We start from the raw sequence: 25976 nt of genomic DNA on the forward strand, positions 1-25976 counted from the left end.
TGCCACATATTTTTATTTATTTTTTAATGTGTCACAAATTATTTGAAAAAAAAATGTGTTTGAACATCTCTCTCTGGACAATATTGTATCTACGTCATTATTTCGATGTGTCCTTATTCGTCGGAAGGTACGTAATTGGTACGCACGAATACGGGGCACTTCAAAAGAACTTAGGGTAAATTACATCTATCATTTAGGGTATTATAGTATATAATATACATGTGTATGTGTATATTGATTATATTGTACGCTATACAATGACTATATATTATATATATTAACTATAATGATAAAAACGAAGTAAGGATGCTGTAAGTAATAAAAAAAATATAACAATTTTATGAATGCATTTATTATTTTCCCATGAAATTTAGTTTTTAAAAAGGTTCAACATGTTACAACAGAGATGGAGAACTTTTTAGAGAAAGAAATAGCATCGCCGTTCAGGCAAAAGTCGCTAACCCAAAAAACATAATTTTGAATTGCAATTTGAAATTTTGGAGACGAAGAAAAGTCAGATTTTTGTTTTGGAGATTTTTTGTACGCAGCATCTTTTTAATAAATTCCATTAGTAACTTTTCCTTCTAATGCATTTGAAAATATCTGGAAGGTTTTTAATGAGGCAAGGTGGCTATTTGATTAATTGATTGTTTCTTGTTATAATCACATCACGGTAAAAAACAAATAATTCAGATTTACGTAAGTTTTTTCTAACTGAGTTACCTCAGTGACGTATACCTCTTAAAGAGCATAGTTTTACGCTTCAAATGGCTTTAACTCCAAACTGTCATTTTTAAGGTTAGCGACTTTTGGCTGAACGGCGACGATATGGACTCCACTACTTCGGGAATTACACTGGTTACGTTTTCCACAGAGGGTGGAATACAAACTCTGTTGGCTCATGTATAAGTCACTGCACAACTCTGCTCCGGAATATCTAAGGGAACTCTGCATTCCAGGTGAACTAGCTGACAGACGTCTTACGCTTGGATCAGCTACATCTACGTCAAGAGGAAAAGTTATTGTACCGAATAAACCCTTAGCATGTGGCGACAAAGTACATTGTTTTTCTTAAACTGCAAATGAAAAAAGTTACAAAAATGGCGCTATATAAACTTATCCATAATAAGAATAATGGTTTAAGTGGCCACTTTACACACTGTATAACATTCACCATTTTGCCTAGAGCTAACTGTGAAAGACCATACGAAAATATGAAACTAATTATTCATAGATGGCGCTTATATCATTTTTACATTTATTTTCAATGGAAATTTTACAAAACTTGGTTTGCGGAAACTTTACACTATATTGAATGTAACAAATACCATAACAATATAATTTAGGTCTTTTTCACAAAATGATGTACAAAACAAAAAAGAATATTTATCTTATTTTAAGTTTCATATTTTCGTTTAGTATCACCTTAAACAAACACCGCGCTAGAATGAACTTTTCCCAAACTTCTAGATGTAGGTTCTGCAGTGCAGATGAGGAAACATCTAAACACATTATATGTGAATGTGATGCTTTACATCATAAAAGGAGTTTCATCCTCAGGGGACCACTAGTTAAACCTGAGGATGTTAAGGAGCTCGCCCCCTACCTAATAGCCTGATACTTGACAGATTTGGGTTTGGAGGGGGAGATTTAGCAAAATGAGAACTCTCGCCCTTTACACAGTGGCCAGGCTCTTTATAGACTGGGCTTGGAGGGCGAGAACTATTCATGGGGATCCGTCACAATAGATCTTTACAAGTCGCAGTGATGCCAGGAACTTGTATAGCACTGACCCCTACCTCTAAAAATAACTTATACGGTTTGTAAAGTAATATTATTGTATACCCACAAAAACTCAGTTTTGCCACAATTTTTAAAAATCAGAATAACAACTTCAGAAATGCTAACTAAGCAAAGCAAAGCAAAATAAATGGGAGTTGAGGAAAATAATTTATATAAGTGAGATTTATTTAAAATATTCTTAAATAATTATACAACACAAAAACAGATGATAAACGCAATCCCCCCTGAAGACCATCATTTCAAGAGTGACCACTTGAGCTGCTCGCGTGCTGATTGGATAACCTGGAATGAGAAAATAAAAAAAGGTGAGTTAATTTCAAAATAAATGTACACAGATATTTTTGTTCATATCAGTTAAATTTGATTTTATTTATTTAGAATACAAACAGATGAACAGGTTAAATAAATTATCTTTATATATATATATATATATATAATTCCTCTGTACGTGTGATGTCACCCAACTCCTCCTAAACGGCTTTACCGATTTTTATGCGATTTTCAGAGAAATATAGATCTTTGCGCTGCGCGTGTTCGTAGATATTAAAATCTTAAATCTAATATGTAAAAAAGAAGTAAGGAGCATAAATATTTTATTCATTGATCTACCAGGGCTGCATTCAAGGAGAATGCACTTACAAACAAATTGAAAGATGTTTTTTTGTGTATAAAAAAGTCTGTTTTTGAATGTTTACAAACAGCATTTGTTTTTTGTGGATCTCAATCAGATTCTTTCTTAAATTCCTTATAATTTCTACCCATTTATTTCTTTTTACTTGATTTTTAGTAATACTAAAATAATATTGAATTGAATACATAAAAAAAACGTATTCTTACATAAGTACACCCCTCTTTTGGTGAGAAGACCGGAGTTTGACATTTGCAAAAAGAATGCCATATTTGAAAAAATATTTAATTTATGTTTTGGAATTCAACCATAAATAAGTACCTAGGTTCCTACTTAAATGAAATATTTGAATATTAACAATTTTTAGTTTTAGAATTCAACCAACCTAGGCACCTACTTATCAATGAAAAGTCTTTTTCCAAGCTAATAGCAGGCAAGCCAACGTTCGGGCAGGACAAAGTCTAGCTAGTCATTTATAAAAATAGAAACTATAACAAATGTATATATAAAAATAGTAGAGCCTGCTATCCAATAACATGTATTCATTTCAATATGTTTCTTTTTTGGGTGATACCGTGTGTGTTGGATTTGTTCCGATGCTTCGGCTGCCATTGCAGGAGCCACCTTCAGGGTAACCTTAGTGAAGATGGCTCCTGCAATGGTAGCCGAAACGCCGGAACAAATCCAACACACACGGTATCACCTAAAAAATAAACATTGATAACAGTGATCGTGAAAACCTTCGCACCTATGTATTCACTTCATTATACTAAAATAAAGCGACAATATGGTTAAATAACAAAGAAATAGTGGGAAAGAAAATAAGGAAATTGATGAGGAGTGGTGAAGGATGAATGAAGGAAAGTAGGAGTGGAAAATTGCATTTGATTTGACGACGAGAAATAAAAAGCAAAAATGACAAAGCGTCTATTCTCTGTTATTCTGAATCAAGCTGGTTAGTTCTCTTCTGTACCTATTATACGGAGTGTTGAATATACCTAGACTATTAAAATTCTTGTTAAATGCTTCACATATACTAGGGATGGTAGAATGTTTCCAATGATAAGTTTTAATGTTACGAATATAGAAAATATCAGACAGTATAGTTGGTCTGGAGGGGACACGCTAAGCAAAGTAGATTCATTAGTTCTGGGAAATCAAATTTATTATTTAATTATTTAATTCGACGGCTTACGCCTTTGACAAAGTATAAAATAATATTGAAAAACAATTATAATGAAACAAAACACCTGTACACAAGTATAGAAAATGTAGATACATAAAATAAAATAAAATCAGCAGAAAATAAAGATACAATAAAGGAAAATTAAATAAAAAATTATAACATAGGTATGTAGCAAATTAACAATAAATAAAGAGTTTAAATATAAAAAGTATTGAAGTAACAGAGGCGATGAATCATAGCGTAAACAGTTAAACAAGTTTAACACTTAGTACATTTTTATAATTTAGAAAAGAAGTGATTAAAAAGTAATGGTTTAAATTTATTTCATCGGAGAGGGAAAACATTTTTGAGAAGGGAATATGAAAGTCTAGGCATTTACAGGGCTTATGACCTGTCATTGGCTGGTTTAAGTGGCCACTTTACACACTGTGTAACATTCACCATTCTGCCCATGTTTGAACATCCACATTTCCTCAACTCTTCCATTTGTTGACTTTTGTGAAGTAAAAGAGCTGAAACCTTTATCATGTGGGCGAGATTCATCCGGCTGAACCAAATCACCTACTAGGCAACGCCAGAAATCAATTTTCCAATTTTTATACCTTTTCTTTTACCAGGTAGTAAATTCAACAATGTTTGAGTATGTCCAAATTCTTGCAGACTGGCTGGATTTCAGCCCTAGGTGATGAAGGTTTCAGGTATTGTTTATTATGTTTAAGATGATAATTAGGTTAATTGTATTTATTACAATTTTATTTTTATGTTAACTTTGTTAAATAACTAATTTAAGGCTTGTTTCACTTATTGTAAAATGTTTCCCTCGGCACAGTGAGGGAACATTATTCAGTATAATAAAAATAATACAAACATTGTAAAAGTATAAATAAATAAAGAACAGTCAGCAAAAAAAGTGTACCAGTATGTTAGTCAAATAAGATTTACTTCAAACCATCAACTACGGTCCAATCAGACGAAATATAAAAAAATAAATATATATATAGAAAGTTATATGTGTCCATTCACATTCACTCATGTGACTCCTATGAGAAAAAAGTGTACATGAGTGGATCCTATGTGTAATGGCTAGCTGCTCAATTTGACGCGATGATTATCCCTGTCAGAAAGGGATCAATTAAAATCTATAACCTACTTCTATTGAAATACTAAGTAACGAGAAAATGTTCAAAAAGGCTATAAAAAAATGGATAGTGGAACTGGGTGGAAGTAAAATGGATTGTCTCATTCGCCCAAACCAATATTGAATCACATGCTTAACAAATCTACAGTTTATGTTATGTATTTGTTATTTTATTGCGCGTTTTATAATATAGGTATTTACACAGAAATTAAATATAAACAAAGTCAACAATATTTTGAGTTTGTCCAAATTTTTTTAGACAAGAACTGGATTCAACTCCCTGGGGAGCTGTTAATATTAACATATTACAACAGAGACGAGGGCTTATGACCTGTCATTGGCTGGTGTAGATGCCTAGACTTCTATATTACCTTCTCTAAAATGTTCATCATCTCTGTAGCAATATGTTAATATAAACCGTCTTTGTCGTATTGTTAACTCAAGACAAGATCTGGACTTTTTGGTTTGAGTTTACAAGGATTTAAACGACCACTAAATAAATAGTCCAGATCTTGTCTCGATGTCCCTTATGTTTGTCAATGCTTCTTTTCTTTTTTTTTAATGTTTTAAACTATTCTTTTATTGTAATATTTAAATCCTATAAATTGTATACATGGACAATGTCCGTTAATAAATAAATAAACGTAGTGTTTAAAACTGTCTTAACATTTTGTAATTTATCTCTGTATATAAAGTATTCTTTGTATATTCTCACATGTAAAAAAATAAAAAAAGTATATTGTTATGTGTCCTAGGCACGAGTAAGTGAGGTCACATTATTTTTATTATCTATTATTGTTTATAATTAAAAAAATAAACAAATAAAATAGATAAATTAAAATAAATGTAAATTATTATTATTCTTAGAGGTGGGGGTCAGTGCTATGAAAGCTCCTGACGTCACTGCGACCTGTGAAGATCTATTGTGACAAGTCCCCGTGAATAGTTCCCGCCCTCCAAGCCCAGGTCCTTAAGGAGCCTGGCTACTGTGTGAAAGGCAAAACTTCTACTATTACTACTACTACTACCATCACGCCATTTCTCCGTAGGGGTAGGCAGAGAGCATGGACTGCCACACACATCTATCCTGACATACATTCATAGCTTCTTCCACATTCATACATCTGGTCATACATGCCCTTCGGTTCTGTCTGCTCTTGACATGACCAGACTCGAGATTTTGGTTTATCTGATCATGCCACGTCTTCCTCGGTCGTCCTCGTCTAACGTTGCCGTTCATTTTCGCCATATATACTTGTTTTACCATTCTTTCGTCGTCCATTCGTTCTACGTGACCAAACCATCTCAGAGACCCTTTCTTAATCTTATCAATTATACTTGTCTCAGATTTACACTCTCGCCAGATTTTATCATTCGTAACCCTGTCATACATTGATTTCCCACACATTCGTCTAAGAGATCGCATTTCAACCGCGTTCACTCGGATTTCATCCTTCCTCTGCCAGTTCCATGTTTCACTTCCATACATAAGTGTTGGGACTAAAACTCCGTTGTGCACTGCCAGTTTAGCTTCGATTGACATATTTTTATTAGCAATTACTGTGTTTAGTGCGCTGTTCATTTTGTTGCGGATTCACTCTCCTTTCAACATCTTTTTCTACTCTTCCATCTCTTGAAAACATGCTTCCCGAATACACAAATTCTTCTACTTGTTCAAGACGTTCGCTGTTTACATTTATTATGCAGCCAGTAACCTCACTATCCCTTTCAAATACCATCACTTTTGACTTACTTTCGTTCATCGTCAATTCGCTCTCGAGGCATACATCATACATTCTAGAGACTATTTGTTGAAAATCATCCTTGCTGCTTGCTAACAGAACTGCATCATCAGCATACAACACGCAGCTTAGTGAAAAGTTATCAACTTTTGCTCCAATACCCATACATTCTATCTCTTTCATACAGTTGTCCATGTATAGATTAAACAACCGTGGTGACATTACAAGAGTTCTCATTTCGCTAAATCTCTCCTCCAAACCCAAATCCGTAAAGTTATATGTTATATGTATATGCAATGTTACCTCATAACTTATAATTGATTACAAAAGTTACAAATGGTATTTCACAGATGGCTCAGGCACGATTTATTAGAAACCGTATTTATCTGTAATTTTGATAATATTTTTCCTCAAAGTAATAAAAAACTTAAAATACATACTTTATGACTCAATAAGATAAGAATACGAAACACCTTTATCAGGTATACCTGATTTTTTATTTTACCAGTTTATTTTATCATAATTTTACTATCCACACACAGTGTGCATACTGCCGGTGACTACATATGGACTAGAAACCATGTCTGTAACACAAAAAAGTAGCCAGAAATTAAAATGCACGCAACGATCCATGGAAAGACAGATGCTCGGTGTATGTCTAAGAGACAGAGTAAGAAATGAAGAAATAAGGCGCCGAACTGGAGTCGTGGATATCATGGATCGTGCAGCAAAATTGAAATGGCAGTGGGCAGGACACTCGGCGAGGCAAATTGATGGCAGGTGGCCACCCAGAATAATGAAGTGGAGACCGTGGGCAAACAAAAGAAGTGTTGGAAGGCCACAGAAAAGATGGGTCGATGACATTGCCTCTATAGGCTATAGAGCTGGTAAAACATGGATGATGAAAGCGGGTGATAGGAAGGAATAGAGATGTTTGGAAGAGGCCGCCATCCAGCAGTGGAGAGAATAAGGCTGAAGAAGAAGAAGATGGAACTGATACTGGATGTTGATGGGCCAATCCCGCGAGATCTCGCTCCGAGTGGGATCAGAAAATCATCCGGTGTAACGGGATCTCAGTGTGATTGGAAGCCCTAGCCTTAGATCAGTGGTCGGTGAACCAAGGCTCATTAGCTACTCAACTACTTTGGTTTGATTTATTTTGTCTACGGGTCCTAAAGAATAATTTATAGGACTATTGGCTTTTGCATTATTGAGGATATTGTAAATGCTGTCATATGCATGGAGAAGCATCACATTAAACTCAATATGTATGACCGAAGTGACGGGTCCCCGTAAGTTAATTCCCGCCCTCCAAGCCCAGGTCTCAGGAGTCAGAATACTGAGTAATACCAACTGCTCTCATATCTATTGCTTAATCGCCTCCTCCAAGCCCATTTCCTTAAAGTATCGGGCTATTCGGTAGGGGGCGAGTGCTCTTACACCCTCAGGTTTAACCAGTGGTTCCCCGAGAATGCGGCTTCTTTTGTGATATAAAGCATAACATCACATTAATGAGACAAGGTATTTCATCATCCACACTGCAGAACCTACATCTAGAAGGTCCATAATGTATCTGAGCGTTCAATTTTGCACAGATCTCGATATTTGTGCAACTACCATTTACTCTTACCCCACATTCGCCCGAAAGACCATATTTCAACAGCATTCGGCCTGTTTTAATCCTTTTTTATCGACTCCATATTTCACTTCATAAGTGATAATTTTTCCATACGCAATAACATTAAAAAAACAATTTTAATTTCAAAAATACATATATTTTAAATTTTCTTTTACAAAACAACATATTTTTAATAATTAACTTTACTTTTCATGACTTATTTTCCCATATTTAATAGCATTTATAACTACGAAAAGACTAATGGATTTAATAATAATAATTAAACATATGTCTATGGACAGTGACACGAAAACGAACCCATAGTTAGAGAGTTTGTTTATTTAAGCCAGGGATGCATTGAGCGAGAATGCATATACCGAAGGGCTTTCAAAAGGTTTATGCTTTCGTGTTTCCTAATGACTCGATTTTAAAATATAAAATAAATTAGGAAAATTAATACACTAATAGGTAGTCATGTATTATTGTTATTTTGCCCTGCATACAAAAATGTCTGCCTTAAAAAGGTTACACCTTAATTGCCTAATTGGCAGACTACACAAAATGTAGAGAAATCTATTACGGCAAAAATGTAGTAGATTATAGGAATTTTTATGTTAATAAACCACAATTGTTATTGTTATTTGACATTTGTAAATGTCAAAATTTTCACTATTTAAGACAGCCATTTTGTTTGCAGTGCCCAGGCCTCGAGTCTAGGTGGTGTTGATTAAATATACAGAAATAATATGTAGTATAATAATAAAAAGTTGTATTCACATTTAGAGTTTTTAATTAATTATATCGCCACCCTAACTTGTAAGGCTGGTGCCACACCCAGCAGAAATTACATTGTGGTAAATCGGCAATCGAACGAGCAATCACAACACGACATATTCCGTGGCGGATTATCCACCGGCTACCGAGCTTTATACAGTCGACACAGACTGTCCTGTCTGTATAAGGAAACAAGTAATGCAGAGTTTATTTACTAACGGACACTGTCCATTTATACAATTTATAGGGTGTTAATATTACAATATAAGAATAGTCAAAAACATTTTTTAAAAAAGAAAAGAAGCATTAACAAACATAAGGGACATCGAGACAAGATCTGGACCATTTATTAAGTGCTCGTTTAAATCGTTGTAAACTCAAACCAAAAAAGTCCAGATCTCGTCTTGAGTTAACAATACGACAAAGACGGGTCCATTGGAGAATTAAGGCCATAGTTTGTTCTATCTATGCTGATCGATGAACAGCACTTCATTGTTTCTCAACCTACGAGTCGGAATATGGAATTTTACTTGTCCCAGTAATGATGGCACATCGATTATACCATTTAGTATGCCGAACATACATATGGAGTCAATATTAGTTTTACGTTTTTGTAGACTAGAAATATTTAACATTGACTCATCAGCATAAGAATAATTACCTCTCTCTAGTCCAAGCATCCACGCTGCTTTTCGAAGCGAGCAATGTTGGACTGATTCAATGCGATTCACAAAGAATGGAGGCCAGACCACGGAGGCATATTTTAGAATATGAATATGGAAAGTGGGGGCGAAGTGGGAGTATTTTTGGACACAGTCCGATGTATTCAAATATGATCCTACGCTCCTTCTGGAGTATTCTTAATTCTATGCTTACAAGTTTTACAAGTTAGGCTGACGATATTTGAGGACGGAAAAAGATTTATTCAGTTACATTTTTGTCATGTATTTTAAGTTCTAGTGGAAGGTTTTTGATATACTTTGATCCCAAGTAAAATGACTTATTTTGCGATAATTGTGTCAAATTTTGGAATTTAAAATTTGTTTGAAAATACCAAAATTTTAATTTTTTAAATATTTTTACTCTTCCAATAATAGAATTTTTCAGAACATACTTTCTGGGTATACCTCATAATCAGTTGTCGGAAAGTCCGGTGACCATTATTAGAAAAATCTTACATTAATTAAATGAATTTAATTCACATTAAAATTATTCACTTTGGAGTTTTATTAAAAAATATCTAATTTGTATAAACAGTAACAATCTTATAATATTTGACTAAATTTGGTACATATGTTGTATAATACAGGTTATTTAATATTTAATTTGTTCTAGGTTTTGTGATATGCGCGGAATGTTTAGTCCCAAAGGGACTTTCTTCACAGAAGCCTAACACGAAATGGCTGTCGTCTTCAGCTCCTACCAGAAAAGGCTGTGTACCGCGTCAATGACCTATAATAATAATATTCTCATGTAATAACTCTGGTAAATCAAATATTTTGTTTAAATATATTTTTAACACCCGCGTGGCTAAGATGTCACATGAGTCTGCATAGAATGAAAGACTTGATGCCTAAAGCCATAGGCCTAAATTTCTTGGCAATATTATTCGGAGCGATAAACTTACAAGACATGTGTCAGGCCAATCACGACATACGGGATTGAAATAAGAGCTGACGCAACCAGGATAAAGAATCTGCTTGAACATCGGAAATGAAAACTCTAAGGGCAATCGCAGGGAGAACGCTTATAGGTCAAATCAGCAATTCCCGGAAACAATAATTTTTACAATCTTACTTTTCATATTTATGTTTTTAATATAATTAGATGCGTTATTTAAAGCAGTATCTATCTAATTATGGAGTTTTGTGCTGACTATCATCCGAAACATAAAACACCACATAAGCCCCTTTTGAATATAAAAAGATAGCTTGATTATAATAATAAAAATACGTATATATGTAGTTTTATTCCACTTTTATTTATAAATTTTTACCAGTGACCGGGCTTCGTCGTGACCGACATCCTCAGACTGGTGGACCGTTGACAGACAGACAGACAACTGGTTTTGTCGTGACAGACCAGTCTGACGATGTCGGTCACGACAAAACCCGATCACTGGTAAAAATTTATAAATAAAAGTGGAATAAAACTACATATATACGTATTTTTATTATTATAATTAAAAAGCAGTTCCACCAAGAAATGTCAGTAGAAAAACTTAATCTATTAAAAAGATAGCATTATGTTGATGATTTTTTTTTTTAAAAGCCACACATTGGAGGATTAAGGGTTTTTTCCTTGAATTTGTTAAATATGGAAAAACTAATATAAAAGGATTTTTACTAATCATATGATACATGTGAGACCAATAGGAGTCTGTACTGCGGTATTCTGAAGAAGAACAGTACCAGTTGTTGCAACAAATCCGTGGTGTAGTGGTCAAGACGCTTGACTCACGCACGGAAGGTTCCGGGTTCGATTCCCGGTGAGAACACAAAAATTAAAATGTGATTTTTCTCAAGCCTGAATGTTCTGTGATGTAATTCACCACTGTAATTGGGCCTCCTGGCCTGTTATGGTGCAAAAATAAAATATTTAAAAAAAAAGATCTGAATAACTCCCTAGGGAGGAAATTCAGCCTGTCTGCAAACATTTAGACATACTTAAAACATTGTTGAATCAACTAACCGGAAAAGAAGAAGTATAAAAATTGGAAAATTGTTTTCAGGCGTTGCGTTGCCTAATAGGTGAATTGGTTCAGCCGGATGAATTACATACACATGATAAAGGTTTCAGCTCTTTTACTTCACAAAATTCAACAGATGGAAGGGTTGAGGAAATGTGTGTAAAGTGGCCACTTAAACAAGCCAACGACAGGTCATAAGCCCTGTAAGTGCCTAGACTTTGATATTCTCTTCTCAAAAATGTTTTCCCTCTGTTGCAACAAATTATGTCAGATTTAATTTTACGAATAGTTTTTTCTGTCTTTTGTAAAAAGTTGATTTAGAGATTGGCGGTAACTGACGATATCTCAAAATATGACTCAATGTGCAAATAACTGCCTGTTTGCTCATGGCGGCACAGAACTGAAGTTTGTCCATCATCACTTATCAAATCGGTGCGATTCGGATGGCTAGGAGCATTATCGAGCAACGGTGCGGCTTTTGGAGGCAGCTTTAGTATTTAGGATTACAGAGACTATACGGTATGACTCAATTTCGGCAATAGTGTCGCATCACCCACTTAGCCCTTTTCCTAAATTAATTATTGCAATTAGTTTATGTACATACATACACGATAAATCGCATTTTGTAGTTGTTCTCGTTCGTTCGCTGGAAAAAATGTCTACAGATTTCTTCTAAAAGCCTATCAACTTAAACAAATCCTGCAACAATTGAAAGGAACTATATTATTATAAAGAAAATCCCTTACTTTGTGGTTATTTAAAACATTTAAGTTAGTAAGTGAAAATTCTTGATTGAAGTTCATTGTAATTTATTATAGAAATAAAAGACGAGTGATACTTTAATCCACAAATTTGGAATATCCAGTGACCGGTTTCATCGCTTTCGCAACATCTTCGAGACTGGTATCTTTATTAGGGAGTTCAGTGTATTTATACAAAACAGAGGTTAGGATAGAGGATTCAAAATTATATGAAAGTAAATTAAATAAAATTAACAATATTTTGAGTTTGTCAAAATTTTTGTAGACAAGGACCGGATTCAACTCCCTGGGGAGCTGTTTATATTAACATATTACAACAGAGATGAAGAACATTTAAGGGAAGCCATAAGGTCATAAGCCCTGTAGATGCCTAGACTTCTATATTACCTTCTCTTAATTAAATCTTGAAATTATTCAGTCAGATGGATCTCTTCACAACTTGAGTTTCTTATTTATTTAAAATTTTATTTGTTCTAAAAATTTATTTTAATGTGCCAATATGTCTTCTTGCTCATACTGATCATCGTGGTTTCGGATGTGACAGGGTTTAAAGAACACCCTGTATATTTAATCACTGTCAGTATCATCTATCACATTCAACAATTTCTTCATCATTTTAATTATCAACTGGATAACCATTTTTTTTATTGTCGGATATAACTTTTGCCCGCATTTCTTTGTCAATTTTATAACATTGGGCTTTACATATTTCTAAGTGTTTCGTGTAATGTTGTTCCACTGAACGCGTATATCAAGGTAAAGGCACATGGACCTACAGTGTTATACGGGGGACCACCGTTATGGGAAAAAACTACCGCAAACATTATAGGGGGAAATATTATGAGTGTACGTTATAGGGGGGTTTGCTGTATAAATTTTATTTTGGAAGATAACTGTTTACTTTACATTATAATCAGGGCCCAGGAGTGTTTACCGCAGTCATTTAGGGTCATTTTTGTACATAAATAAAGACGATAGGCTTAAATTAACCTCAAAATGGTTACCGGCACTTCACGGATGTCAGAACTAATTAAACCTACTTGGGAGAACCCAAAAAATATGATACATATTAACTCTCCCTTCCCGGTGATGTGTAGCTAGTGCACATTGCATCTAATAACTTTAATATCTCCATAAATATGATAAATGACGGGTTGAGATTTTCTGTATTCCTTCGTTATACATTTACGTAAAATGGTAAAAATGCTTTTTAAAAAATATAATTAATGCTTGTTGGGAACATAAAAAGCGTTTTATCAAAAATCTGGATATCACCAATACAAAAGAAAGTTTCTCAATGTGTCGCATGTTGCGTTCGTAGTAAAAAAGTAAACCTAATATATAACTGTCTCGCACACTCTCGATAATACGGGTATATTTGGGAGCGAGAGAGATAATTTTTATGCGTCACACGCGCGGACAGCAAAGTTTCTGGTACTTTTCCCAGACGCCTGTTAGCTGCGTTAGTATAAGTAGCTACTCGGCTTTCGTTGGGGGCGGTTCTTTTGCGAGCACTGATAGCATGAATTGAATGTTTTTTTTTTTTCATATTTTTAGCAATTAGATTAAAAATACCATCACTTTTGACTTTAACTTTAAATAATTGAAGCAATTGCCGATGAATATTACACTATTACAATTTAAAATCTCCCATTTTTTTAATGTGTTGTGATTACACAGCACCGTAACGCGCGGAAGTTTTTAGGACAGTAAATAATATAAATATAAAACTATAAAGCTTCATTAATTATCTCACAATACATACATGTGTGTCAATAAATACTTGCATTGTTATAAATTTTTCTGTAATTCAAATATAAATGCATACCTAAATTCCCCATTACATATTAAACACTTAGCCTTGCCCTTAACTATTGGTTTTCCCCGCAACTATGATTAATGTACATGCTATAGTTCATAAGATTATTTTTATTTGTTACTAAAGTACCTTGAATTATATAACTATATAAGGACATTCAATCCATCTAATCTTCACATTCGTTTGAAAATGCCCTAACAAGGCAAAACAATTGTCACGAATTTTTTTTTACAGTGTTTTTATACAGGATGTTCTTTAAACCCTGTCACATCCGAAACCACGATGATCAGTATGAGCAAGAAGACATATTGGCACATAAAAATAATTTTTTAGAACGAAAAAAATTTAAAGAAATAAAATATAAAAAAAGCAAATGGTTGTTTACTTCTGCAGGGGTAAAATGAGGAGTGGAAAGGGGGGAGTCTGATACTGCGCCGCGCTCTCCTCACTTCTCCTCTGCAGAAGTAAGCAAACATTTGTTTTTTAAAATTCTTTATTTAAAAAAAATTCTTTGTTCTAAATATTTTTTTAAATATGCTAATATGTCTTCTTGCCCATACTGATCATCGTGGTTTCGGATGTGACAGGGTTTATAGAACATCATGTATTTGTAAAAATAAAATTAAGTGTTTAGTAGACTCAAATCAGTGTTTGTTTTAAGTTTTAATATGGAGTCCTACAAAATAAACACCAAACCAATCAATAAAAATAAATTTTTATGATAATTTTATCAAAATCATTATTTAAATTTAGCGAGTACTCTCGGGTAAAAATCCTGCAAAAGGAAATCGACTGGGGATTAGTGGGTCTCATGGCGTACTGGTTATTGTGTTTGCCAGGCATTAAATAAGTAAATAATTGTGAAACAATAAATATCGACGGTATCATGCAGTGTAGATTTTTGACATGGTGTAAAATGGGCTAATCATGCGATATCACGCAGTGGGCACGTGCATAGCGGTCCAATCTCCGTAAATGTACTATAGAGTGTCAGAAAGCGTCTGATAAATAAGGTTGTATATTTTATTTTTAAATTTTTGTATAAAATATTTATTAGAAGAAATAAGCAGTTGTTAAAATTTATTTTGTACAACTATCCAAATACAATACATTACAAATAAATAAATAATTAAGTATATTTGTGAAACCCTCAGAGTTGTATGTTGTCAAACCATGTGACTCAGCGAGATTCACAAATAAAATAACGTAACTCCAGAAAACAACATTTCTAAATTTACGTATTTATAGGGTCTGTTTATGCATTAAAAAAAAATATTTTTTCTTTTCCGTGTGACATGGGACAAATTTTGGACATGCGAGGTTTGTTTTTGAAATAATTTGTAGTATTTTTTCTTTTGTTTTTGATTTACATTAGATTCATTACGTTCATTTTATGTTTGAGAATATTTTTTAACTTACTGTGATGTTACTTGTGAAAACCTGTAATCGGCTTATTTGTAATTTTTTGTTTGTTTTATATTTGAGATAAATATAGCTGTTGGTTATCCAAATAAATAATAAATAAGGTACCAGGCCCACCAACACTGTTACTAAAACGTCACCAGCTCTCGCAAAACGGAAACGTAAATCTGAGTCAGCTCAGCACTGGTACCGGTTAACCGACACGACACAGCTAATGACATTCAATCCATGTTCATTAACACTAGATTCAATCAGTACTGTCTGCATTTCTTATCAAATCACTTTCTCAGATTCCATTGAGAGAATTCAGAATGAGTTTCTTAGGGCCGGTTGCATCAAAGTTGGTATAAATTTAGTTTAAAGTTAAATATTTAAACTTAGTTAAGGCTCCAAATCTAGTAACTGAAAAATTCCGTTGCATCAACATTATTTTAGTTAAGTTAAAGTTAAGAATGTTGCCACTGTAAAGGTTCAAGTTTCACCCTAAAAATTGTTGGGATTTTTGCGCAAGCACGTACTTGTTTATTTACAAGTAGCAATACACATGCCACGCGACGCGTCTTTGGGCACAAACGTTTAAATTTCGTTCCAATTTTCAGTGTGTGCGAAAGGGCGAAGCAACACTGCGCATTCGGAGAAGAAAAGAACAAAAGGGACATCGTCCTTTTTGAACTACATAAAAAATTAAAAGAGCAAAAGCTAAAACAAAATGAAGAACTTTTTACTCTAGAAATAGAGCAAAAAATGACATTTTTCGGGCAATTATGGCAGCCTTAAATGCCCAAAAAGAGTTAGCTGAGCTCAATCTAGCTCTATTTAAAAATAAATAAACAGCATTTCAATACAGTGATGATTTAAATTTATTTTACACCATGCCGCTGATGATCAAGTCCTGTGTTTTGAAAAATAATTAACAATTAAAAAATCAAATAATTATTAGTTCTTCACTTTTTTGACATTCGAAATCTTGCGATAAAGTCGGACTCTTCCCACAAAAAATGGTCTGTTCGTGGTTTGAACAGTTTTTTTTATCGGTTTAGAATATACTCGATGATAAATTCGTCATCGGAAAACGAAAAATCAGATAAAATTGACATTTTGTGCAACTTTTCACAGATCGATCAATGGATTTCAACACTCACAACGCTTTTTTGACAGATGGCAGATCACATTTAACTTTAAACGGCCCCCTAGCGGCCGGTTAAATAAAATTAACTTTTTTGTTAATATTTAGTTAACTCTTTTTGATGCAACGCATTTTGACATAAAAGTAACTTTTATTTGACTTTAGCCCTGACTTTAACTTAACTTTTGTCGATGCAACCGGCCCTTAGATGTATTAATTTTAAGATGGGTTTGTCTAGTAATCAATTAAATTATAACAAAATTCTAGACTCTCTAAAATTAACTCAATTGCAAGAACGAAGAACATCGACCGATCTTACGACTTTATATAAAATAATAAAACCGATGTTTGATACCCCTGATCTACTGAAGTTGATTTCATTCTATTTACCACATAGGTTAAGCAGAACATCTACAATATTTTATTGTCAAAATTGTCAAACGGTAGCTCAATATAACCCACCTACGTTTAGATTACAGAATACTGGGAATGAATATGCATCATATTTTGATATATTTAGTTTATCTCTGCCTAACTTAAAAAATAAAGTGTCCAACATATTTTTATCAAAAAGAGCAAATCAACTTCAAGAGATTGGGTTGGAATAGTTATAATTTTATTGATTAATGTATTTTGTTATTGTATAATTACTTTAAAATATGTATGTATTTCAAGTAATTTATAATATGTATAGTACGAGTATATTAATATATCATACTCAATTTTTTTATATTTTTATTTTTAAGCACTCTTTAAACCACATATATGTAAAATAGCAGAATGCCGTATATAAATAAATTTCTAATTTATTATATTCGAACCATTACTATAGTTAATTAACAAGTAAGAAAACCGAAAACCGTTCTCTAATTGAAAATCCGGCAGCGACATATCCACCATGTAGAAAGGGAGACTTGATTTTATAATAAAATATAATAAATGTAATTTACCTGAGATACAGTCTGTTCTCCTAATGGCACATCCTCAGTTCTGAGAGCAACTCTACCAACCACTGAAACAGGATCGGCATCCAGAATTATTCTGCAAAAAAATTAAACCAAAATAATCAACAGAGTTCGAATCAAAACTAAGAACCTGCTCCACTGTCCATCAGGGGCGAATCGTCAAAATAAGCGATTATGCACAGCTTACCATTATATTTGACTTTGGATAATATTTTTTTATAGTAACCATGTTTATGGGAAAATAAATAAAACAATTGTTATTTATTGAAAATCACCGTTCATATCTTCCTACAAAAAAATATCTATGAAATGCGCCCAGCGCCAGCGCCCAGCCCATTCTCAGCGAACGATGAATATAGCCGATTACCGCAGCTTATTCATCCAAACAAAAAAGTACACTATATTTTTCGTCTTTAACCCAAGTCGGCTTTTTTAGTACTAAAACAAACTCGCAGATTACAAATATTATTTGAAGATTCTCTATTTGGAAACTAGTATTTCGAACATTATTTCCGAAGGACTATTTTTCTTTGATAGGATACCGTTGGCATATTATGTATCACATGGGACAGGTGGCGTTCGCAGTGGCCGTTTTTGGCATTATTCATTTTATAAGAAATCGGCCAGTGCTCAAGTGTTGACACTTTGACAGTTCTGTCAATGACAGAAGAGATAATGGAAATATCTGCTGAATGTCATTGTGGTGTATGTTGATAAACTTTTGTACAAGTATTCTATGAAAATAGTATAGAATAAAGCTATGTATATCACGTGGCTTAGAATAATTGTTGTTTGAGTTGATTTTCACAGAATCACAGAAAAAATTGTCATTTATTTATTACTTACATGTTATGCAGGTATAAATTAATGAACATTTTTTATAGATTACCTATAAAATAAATCACGGCTCGCCACTGCTGTCCATTGACCCTACAATTCCCAATGTAGAGGATCTGCTGCATACCAATAAACGGTATATAAAGTCATTTCAAACATGTTTATCACTCGGCTACTAGTTTATTATATTGTATATATACTGGCCATTAGAATTTATTTTAATAAGTAGCCAATGGGCCAAAATTTTCAATAAAATTTGAAACAAAAAGTCAGTTGCACGTATTCTGTCAAAAGTGTAATTTGGCTAAAGTTCAATGGGTGATATCTTTGTGTTTTTTTTAAGATTTGAAGTTATAATTGTTTCCGCAACTGAATGTAGTTATGCAGAAAGCAGCCAGTCTACAATTTCGGAAAAATGAGATATTGATGTTATCGGGTGCAGTAACGTCGGTTCTATGTTCTGCTAAAAACAGCCAGACCGCTTTCATATAAAAAACTGTATTAATCACCTCCGGAAAAAGGTGTCGATCACAAAAATGACATTTCTCAATTTGCAGAAAACGCCCACAAAACTAGAAAAATCTTATGGTACTTAAAAAATCTTTCAAACTGGTCAAATACACAATAAGATTTTTGTTTGTAATATAAAAAAAAACTTATGTATTCATTGTTTATCGTTTGTTAAAGTCAAAAACATTCAAACTATTGTGTAGATTTTATAATTCACTCTTTTCACAAAATAGTTATTATCTCAGTTTCACTTTTCCATGGCTGGCTTTCCATGCTTTCTGTATAACTACGTTTAACTTTCATTATTATACAAAATGATGTTCATAAGAATTGTTATTTCTTGTTTTCTTTACATTCTTGTTTTTTTTTACCTTTTAATGCCCGGTGTAGCATATTGTCCACATAAACTAAAATACGAAATTAAAACTGAAAAAAATTATCTTTTTTTTATTACTATTTTTCCCAGTATTTGCGTCAAAAAACATACACAAAAATATTTTTTAGTAAGAATTAGATTTTATAACCAATCTATCGAATTTCCATTAGCGCTATTCATTATACATAATTGACTGTTTGTGCAAAGTACAGAGGTTCTTTGTTTCAGGTCCCGACTAGCTAGGAATTTCCTTCATTTAGTCAGGAACATTTTTGCTACACGTGTTGGAAGATGTTAAAACAACTCAAATCGATAATAATATTATGTTTGTAACTTTGATTCCGCTGTTTTGTGGTTATACATATATGATTCAAAGTATTGTCCATCGCTGGCCTCTGCTTTCTACCATCTTTCGGGCAGTGTACGAATCTTGGGTTGAAAAAACTGGTCAACTTTTGAAGCGACCCACGAATCGATCCAATTTTTTACTTCTACATAAGACCGGAAGTGCTGGTCGGCCAGGCCGTGTGCTATTGATCGAAAGAAGTGATAGTTAGAGGGAGTAACATCTGGAGAATACGGCGGGTGGGGTAAGATTACCCATTTCAACATTTCCGAGTATAACTACTTTCGCAATATGGGATGGAGCATTGTCATGCTGGAAAATTACTTTATCGTGTGCCTCGGCTTGCTTTCTAGCTTGTTGAGTCACTCCCAATGATCGTGCCAATTCTTCTTGACTTTAATATGCCTTCATCAAGTAATGCCTCCAATTCTGTATCTTCGAAAATCTTCTCTCTTCTGCCACTATGACGGTCTTTGACGTGAAAATCACCGTTCTTGAAGCGTGGAAACCACTCACGACTAATAGCGGCCTCACCGTAAATATTTGAGAGCATTCGATGAGCCTCGGCCGCAGATTTCTTCACATTGAAGCAGAAAATTAAAACCTCTAACAAATGACGAGAATTTGGCTCATAAACTGATATTTTCAATCGAGAATAACTTTATGATGCAGACACAAATCAAACAATGATTCTACGAGGTTATGTTGACAGTTGTCCAAGTTTATTGCATGACGTGTATGATCTATTTATTTCGACCATTACTTACCACTAAAGCCATCTACAGGAAAACAGCGGAAGCAAAGTTGTACACCTAATAATTAATAATAATTGAAAAATATAAATTACGAGACTCTGAATTCCGATAGCGATCTGATGCAGCAAACTTCCGTCGTCATCGCCAAAGTACTTTCTAAACAACCCTAAATTTTTACCGGACATGGAGCTATGAAAAGTTGCCTATATAGGTTTCAATTGAGGAATGATGACTATTGTCCATGCGACGATATTTCTTCACAGAGTATCGAACATCTGTTATTTCAGTGCCCATTTTTCAGTTTATGCCATAATCTTGAAGCAGAATGCAGCAAATATAGAATATCCTTAACAGATATCCACACTGTTGTTAAAAGTAGTTATCACGCGCCATTGTTCTTGGACTTTGAAACAACGGTGATTGGACTCATAAAGTTAATAAACCAAAATCAGTGATCGAACATCCCATTTCCAAGACAAACAAAAACATTTTGTACCTTAGCCTTGTACGTGACACGTAAGGCTACTACATACAGGGGTCCAAATATATATATATAAAAATAAGAAAAAAGAAAGCGATCTGATTTCTAGAAAATTAGTTAAAAATAAATAATTAAGGGAAAGTTGAACTTACCCTCCGTCACAGATTTCATCAACCGCCAACATAACAGTATCTAGACTATCGAGAACGGCTTTCTTTTCCACACCTCTCCTTAGTATTTGGCTGACGGACTCGTACAGACCGTTTAATACTGACATCAGGATCAACTAAAAATGAACAACTTTCTAAAACAAGACAAGGACAATCAAGACTAATGAACCAGGGACTGAAATTATATAATAAACTACCAGACAAAACTAAACAAAAGACTCAGACAAACTTTTCAAAAAGATGTAAAAAATATTATCTTGAACAACAGAGTATAAATGAAAAATGTATATATTATTTTATGTAATATGAATGTAATAATCCGTAAGGGTTTATAAATAAATTTTCAAATAAAAAAAAAAAACAAAATTTCGTTGACCTGCTGTAAAATTAGCATAACATAGATGGAGAACATTTTTGAAAAGGGAATATGAAAGTCTTGGCCTATACAAGCCTTATGATATTAAGTCATTCTTTAACCGCCAGCTGGGTTTTGACGCGATCTTGACATTTTATTCGAAACCAAAGGAAATTAAAAGAAACATGCCTGATTGTGTCGTGAAAGCGTGCAAAAACTGGCCGGATAAAAGGAAAAAGACTTTTTATTGATAAGTAGGTACCTAATTACTTGCTCGTGATTAAATTCCAAAAGTAATATTGTTAATATTCAAATATTGAATTTAAGTAAGTACCTAGGTACTTGTTTATGGCTGAATTCCAAAACATAAAATAAACATTTTAAAAAATAAGGCATTCTTTTTGCAAATGTCAAACTCCGTTCTTCTCATCAACAGAGGGGTGTAAAATAGATTTGGCATACTATATTTAGCAATTTTTTAATATACATGACATACCGTCTTTAGAAATAGAATAATGGTTGACAAAACAAGATATTCAGTATGGAGGCTGTCTGGCGATCGGATATTTACTCAGTGAAAATCAAATGCTGCCTATAAAACGCCTGCAGAACACTTATTCTCCTCTACGGATGCGAGTCGTGGCACCTCACTACGGCCCAAAACAGCAAAATTCCGAGTTTTCAGAATAGGTGTCTCAGAAGAATTTTGGGTGTGCGGTGGTTTGACTTTGTGAGGAATGAAGTAATAAGAGAACGGACGCAGCAAACTCCAGTTACAACTATTATCAAGCGGAGGCGATACGGTTGGCTAGGCCATATACTGCGGATGCCTCCTGAAAGCCTTAACCACGATTGCCTACTTTACAAGGCATCAGGTTCTCGACGTCCCGGACGTCCACTGCGGATCTTTGTGGATACCATATGCTCCAACTAGGGAGCGGACATGGAACGATGATGTTAATTTTTGTTTTAAATTGTGTATAAAATTAGAAGATTCTGTATAATTGCCTAGAATATGTCTATGTACTTGTAATTTTCTCAAACGAACTTCTTTTTCCGAACGGTTTGGGTAGGTAGGAAGAAATTCCTTTAAAGCAATATGCCCGCCCTTATATATATAAATTTTCATTGTATTTGTATATAGTGTCAATGGAGTCGTAATCAACAATATCGGGTACGCCGATGACACTGTTTTGCTGGCGGATACCATTACCGATCTTCAGGAGCTGTTAAATAGTGTGGATGCATTTGGCGAACAACTGGGTTTAACAATTAATGTTGATAAAACAAAATGGATAACATTTGGCCGACTTGATAACTCCGCATTTTCTCTCAAATTAAAGGGTAGTGACGTTGAAAAGGTGGACAAGTTTAAGTACCTCAGCAGCATTCTAACAGAGACCCTCGACCCAGATATAGAAATTAAATTCAAAATTGAGACAGCAAGAGCTGCTTTTAATAAAATAAAATACCACTTCTGCAATACTAATCTGAACTTGAAAATAAGGCAAAGATTGGTAAAATGTTATGTGTGGTCTGTATTGTTGTATGGCTGCCAAACTTGGACTCTGAAGGTGAACACTATGAACAGGTTGGAGGCTTTTGAGATGTGGTTGCATTGCAGAATGCTTAAGATATCTTGGACAGACCTGATAACGAGCTCAGAAGTCTTAAGTCGAGCTAGAACGTACAGAAAACTCTTAACTACCATAAAAATTCATAAAATTTCGTATCTGGGGCATATAATACGTGCAGAAAAGTACCACTTGATTCATTTAATTTTGAAAGGCAAGATTGAGGGTCATAGAGGGGCTGGAAGAAGACAGATGTCCTGGCTGCGAAATATACGAGACTGGACTGGCTTCAGGACTGTGGAGCCGATTTTCCGGGCAGCACAGGACAGAGAGACTTTTGCCAGAGTGATTGCCAACGTTGGGGATACCTGACAGGGCACTAAGAGAAGAAGATAGTGTTAAATAAATAAATAAACACCAATGATGGACAGCGAGTATCTTTATAGCCAATCTAAGAAATTTAAGGTTATGAATGATTTACTTACTTCATTTTCGTGAGAACTTCCCATAACGTAGAAGAACAAATCCACATTACTTCTGTAGACGCATGTGAGACCATCCAGCATAATTATTTCAGCATTAGCTCTAAAATTTCATAAGTCATTGGTTTAATTCTATCTAGGGATGATTATAACAATTGTTAGATACAGAAGCCAACTTGATAATGACTGATTAGATTTGTAAGTCCTCTGTGAATAGGTTCCAGTGCATTGGATGCATATTTTGGTTTTTACGTGGAGCTACCCACAGAGGCCATATTAGGCAGTGAAAGAGACTCTTTAACTCTTTCCTGTGACTGCCTCGCTTGCCTAGCTCCCGAAATTATCAAAATTACATCATTATATCAATAGAACATGAACAGAATTATCAAAATTATAGAAGGGTTATTTTCGCAAAGATGACATCAGTAAAAATTTCAATGAAAATATTTAGGACTAACAATAGACAGACAATTGACATGGACAACTCACATCAATAATGTAATTAGCAAAATAGCAACATTATCGAGTCTTGAAAATGAAAAAAAAAAAAAATATTTTTTTACTGATAATATTTCATCGATTCCAAACTTTCAACATTTTCCTTCTTTTAAAAAATATACACTATCCTGGATTCAAACTAAAGATATGAACTCTTTTTTTCTATGATTTATTTTGTTGCCCTTTAATAAGGAATATTTTTGTGTTTTTTTTAATATTTTTTGTTTCCTTTTTTAATTACTATGAAAAAAATTAAAAAACATATTATCATTTACAGAATATTTTATTTTTTCTTTCTTATGTTACACAAAAATATTATAACTGTGCATTATTTATTATAGGAGCAAAAATTCATTAACATTTTCTTGTATACCCACGAACAGGCCATGCCTTTGTGGGATTTCTTTGTTTACTATTTTTCTATTAATATGTATTTCATTGATATGTAATTGTGGTTTATTTTTTTAATACTCTATTGATTCTATTTTTAAATTAATTTAATTGAAGCTTTTAAATTCGTAATTTAATTAAAACAATTTATTTTGTTGTCACATGCTACGGATTTATTCAAATGATTTAGAGAACAAGTGGGTTTTAAGTTTTTTTCCGAAACATCACTTCACTATCACAGCCTCGCACCTCTGCTGGGAGAGCATTCCATGCCATAGGGCCTGCGACCGCAAATGCGCGTTCACTAAATTCAGTGCGCTGTTTGCGTAGAGGTATAATAAGTTTTCCTCTCGCCGTAGACATAGCTGATCTAAGCGTGAGACGCCTGTCAGCTAGTTCATCTGGAATGCATAGTTCCCTTAGATATTCCGGAGCAGAGTTGTGCAGTGACTTATATGTGCAGGGCGTAAGGTGTCATCATCATTTACGAGTAGTTTAGTCGCCTTCTGTTTGATGCTCGTATGCGGTTTCTGGACTATTCTTAATTCTATGTAATTTACCCAAATATTTTAATTTTGGTGGCCATTTTCAACGAGTTGTAAAAAAACTCACTATTAGAAAATGGAAATCAAGTTGGGGTAGGGAGAGATTGGAACCTCGGACCTCTGATCCGTGAGTCTGCAACACTAGCCACGGGATTAAAACCCGACATTCAAATCCTCCGACCTTTAAAACTCATAAAAACTATTTAATGTTACAAACCTGTGTGTCTTATTGAACAAATTTTTCTCAAACGCTTTCTGTTCTTTGGCTGTGGGAAATCTTTCTTTATCGTAGTATTTAGCGAGAATTCTGTTGCCATCATTGTCTAGGATACACATCCCCTTGACGACGTACAAAGTGGGGGGCTAAAATAAAAAAAATTGATTAAGTAATTGTAAAAACAAAATTGCACAACTTCGAATCACACCGATTTTTAGTCAAGAAAAATACGCAAAAAACTGATAAGAGTTGAATAGCAACACTAAATAAACTATGAATAAATATATTTTAATAATTCTGTGCTAAAATCAGAAGAGACTGCAACATAAAATGCAATAAATACGAGAAACAAAAATGTGGCAACCGGCGGCCGTGAAATGCTGAAATTATGTACAAAATTCGGAGAAATTTATGACTTGATTGTACTACTAACTAAACATGATGATATTCTTCAAAATTATTACTACAACGAATCGAAATATTCTTAAATAACTTTAAAACTCACTAAAACAGCGCCTTCCATGATGACAATAGTGTCGTTAATTTGACAGTTTTGACGTGTAACATTACGTCCAAGATTGCAATTTAACAATAATAAACAAATGTACCAACATGCCGCGCAAATGTAAAAAAATAAAGGTTCTTACTTATTTTTCGACAAAAATATTTTATATGAAAAATAAAAACGGTATTATTCTGTTCATTTGATAATAAAAAATGTTTATTAAATTCTATATTTTTTACAAAAACAATATATTTTCTTCAAATT

General features: G+C 33.7%; 1 protein-coding gene across 3 annotated transcripts; it reads right to left on the minus strand.

The window, feature by feature from the left end:
• Positions 1-328: 328 nt before the first annotated feature.
• On the minus strand, positions 329-25772 carry zetaCOP (COPI coat complex subunit zeta). Of its 3 annotated transcripts, XR_015825385.1 has the most exons (7): positions 25713-25772; positions 25208-25353; positions 23561-23660; positions 21129-21262; positions 17657-17747; positions 12183-12277; positions 9966-10341 (listed from the first exon to the last, which is right to left on the minus strand). XR_015825385.1 is itself a non-coding variant. In XM_088242483.1 (6 exons), the coding sequence occupies exons 1-6, from the start codon at positions 25728-25730 to the stop codon at positions 2038-2040; spliced, it is 537 nt and encodes a 178-aa protein (XP_088098609.1). In that variant the 5' UTR covers positions 25731-25772; the 3' UTR covers positions 329-2037. The 3 variants fall into 3 exon arrangements, 2 of the variants coding, with proteins under 2 accessions (XP_088098609.1, XP_088098610.1); XM_088242483.1 differs by lacking the exons at positions 9966-10341; positions 12183-12277 and adding an exon at positions 329-2085; XM_088242484.1 differs by lacking the exon at positions 12183-12277 and having other exon boundaries at positions 9824-10341.
• Between the last annotated feature and the right edge of the window lie 204 nt (positions 25773-25976).

This window comes from Micrasema longulum, unplaced genomic scaffold (genome assembly GCF_059751315.1).
Source record: "Micrasema longulum isolate JH-2025_06_02 unplaced genomic scaffold, ASM5975131v1 h1tg000140l, whole genome shotgun sequence".
Lineage (NCBI taxonomy): Eukaryota > Metazoa > Arthropoda > Insecta > Trichoptera > Brachycentridae > Micrasema > Micrasema longulum.

Coding starts and splice junctions, on each gene's coding strand:
- zetaCOP (XM_088242483.1), bottom strand. Junction 21,263..23,560: donor GAAGTTCTCACGAAAATGAA/GTAAGTAAATCA, acceptor GTTCATTTTTAG/TTGATCCTGATGTCAGTATT. Junction 17,748..21,128: donor GATGAAATCTGTGACGGAGG/GTAAGTTCAACT, acceptor ATTTTTTTGCAG/AATAATTCTGGATGCCGATC.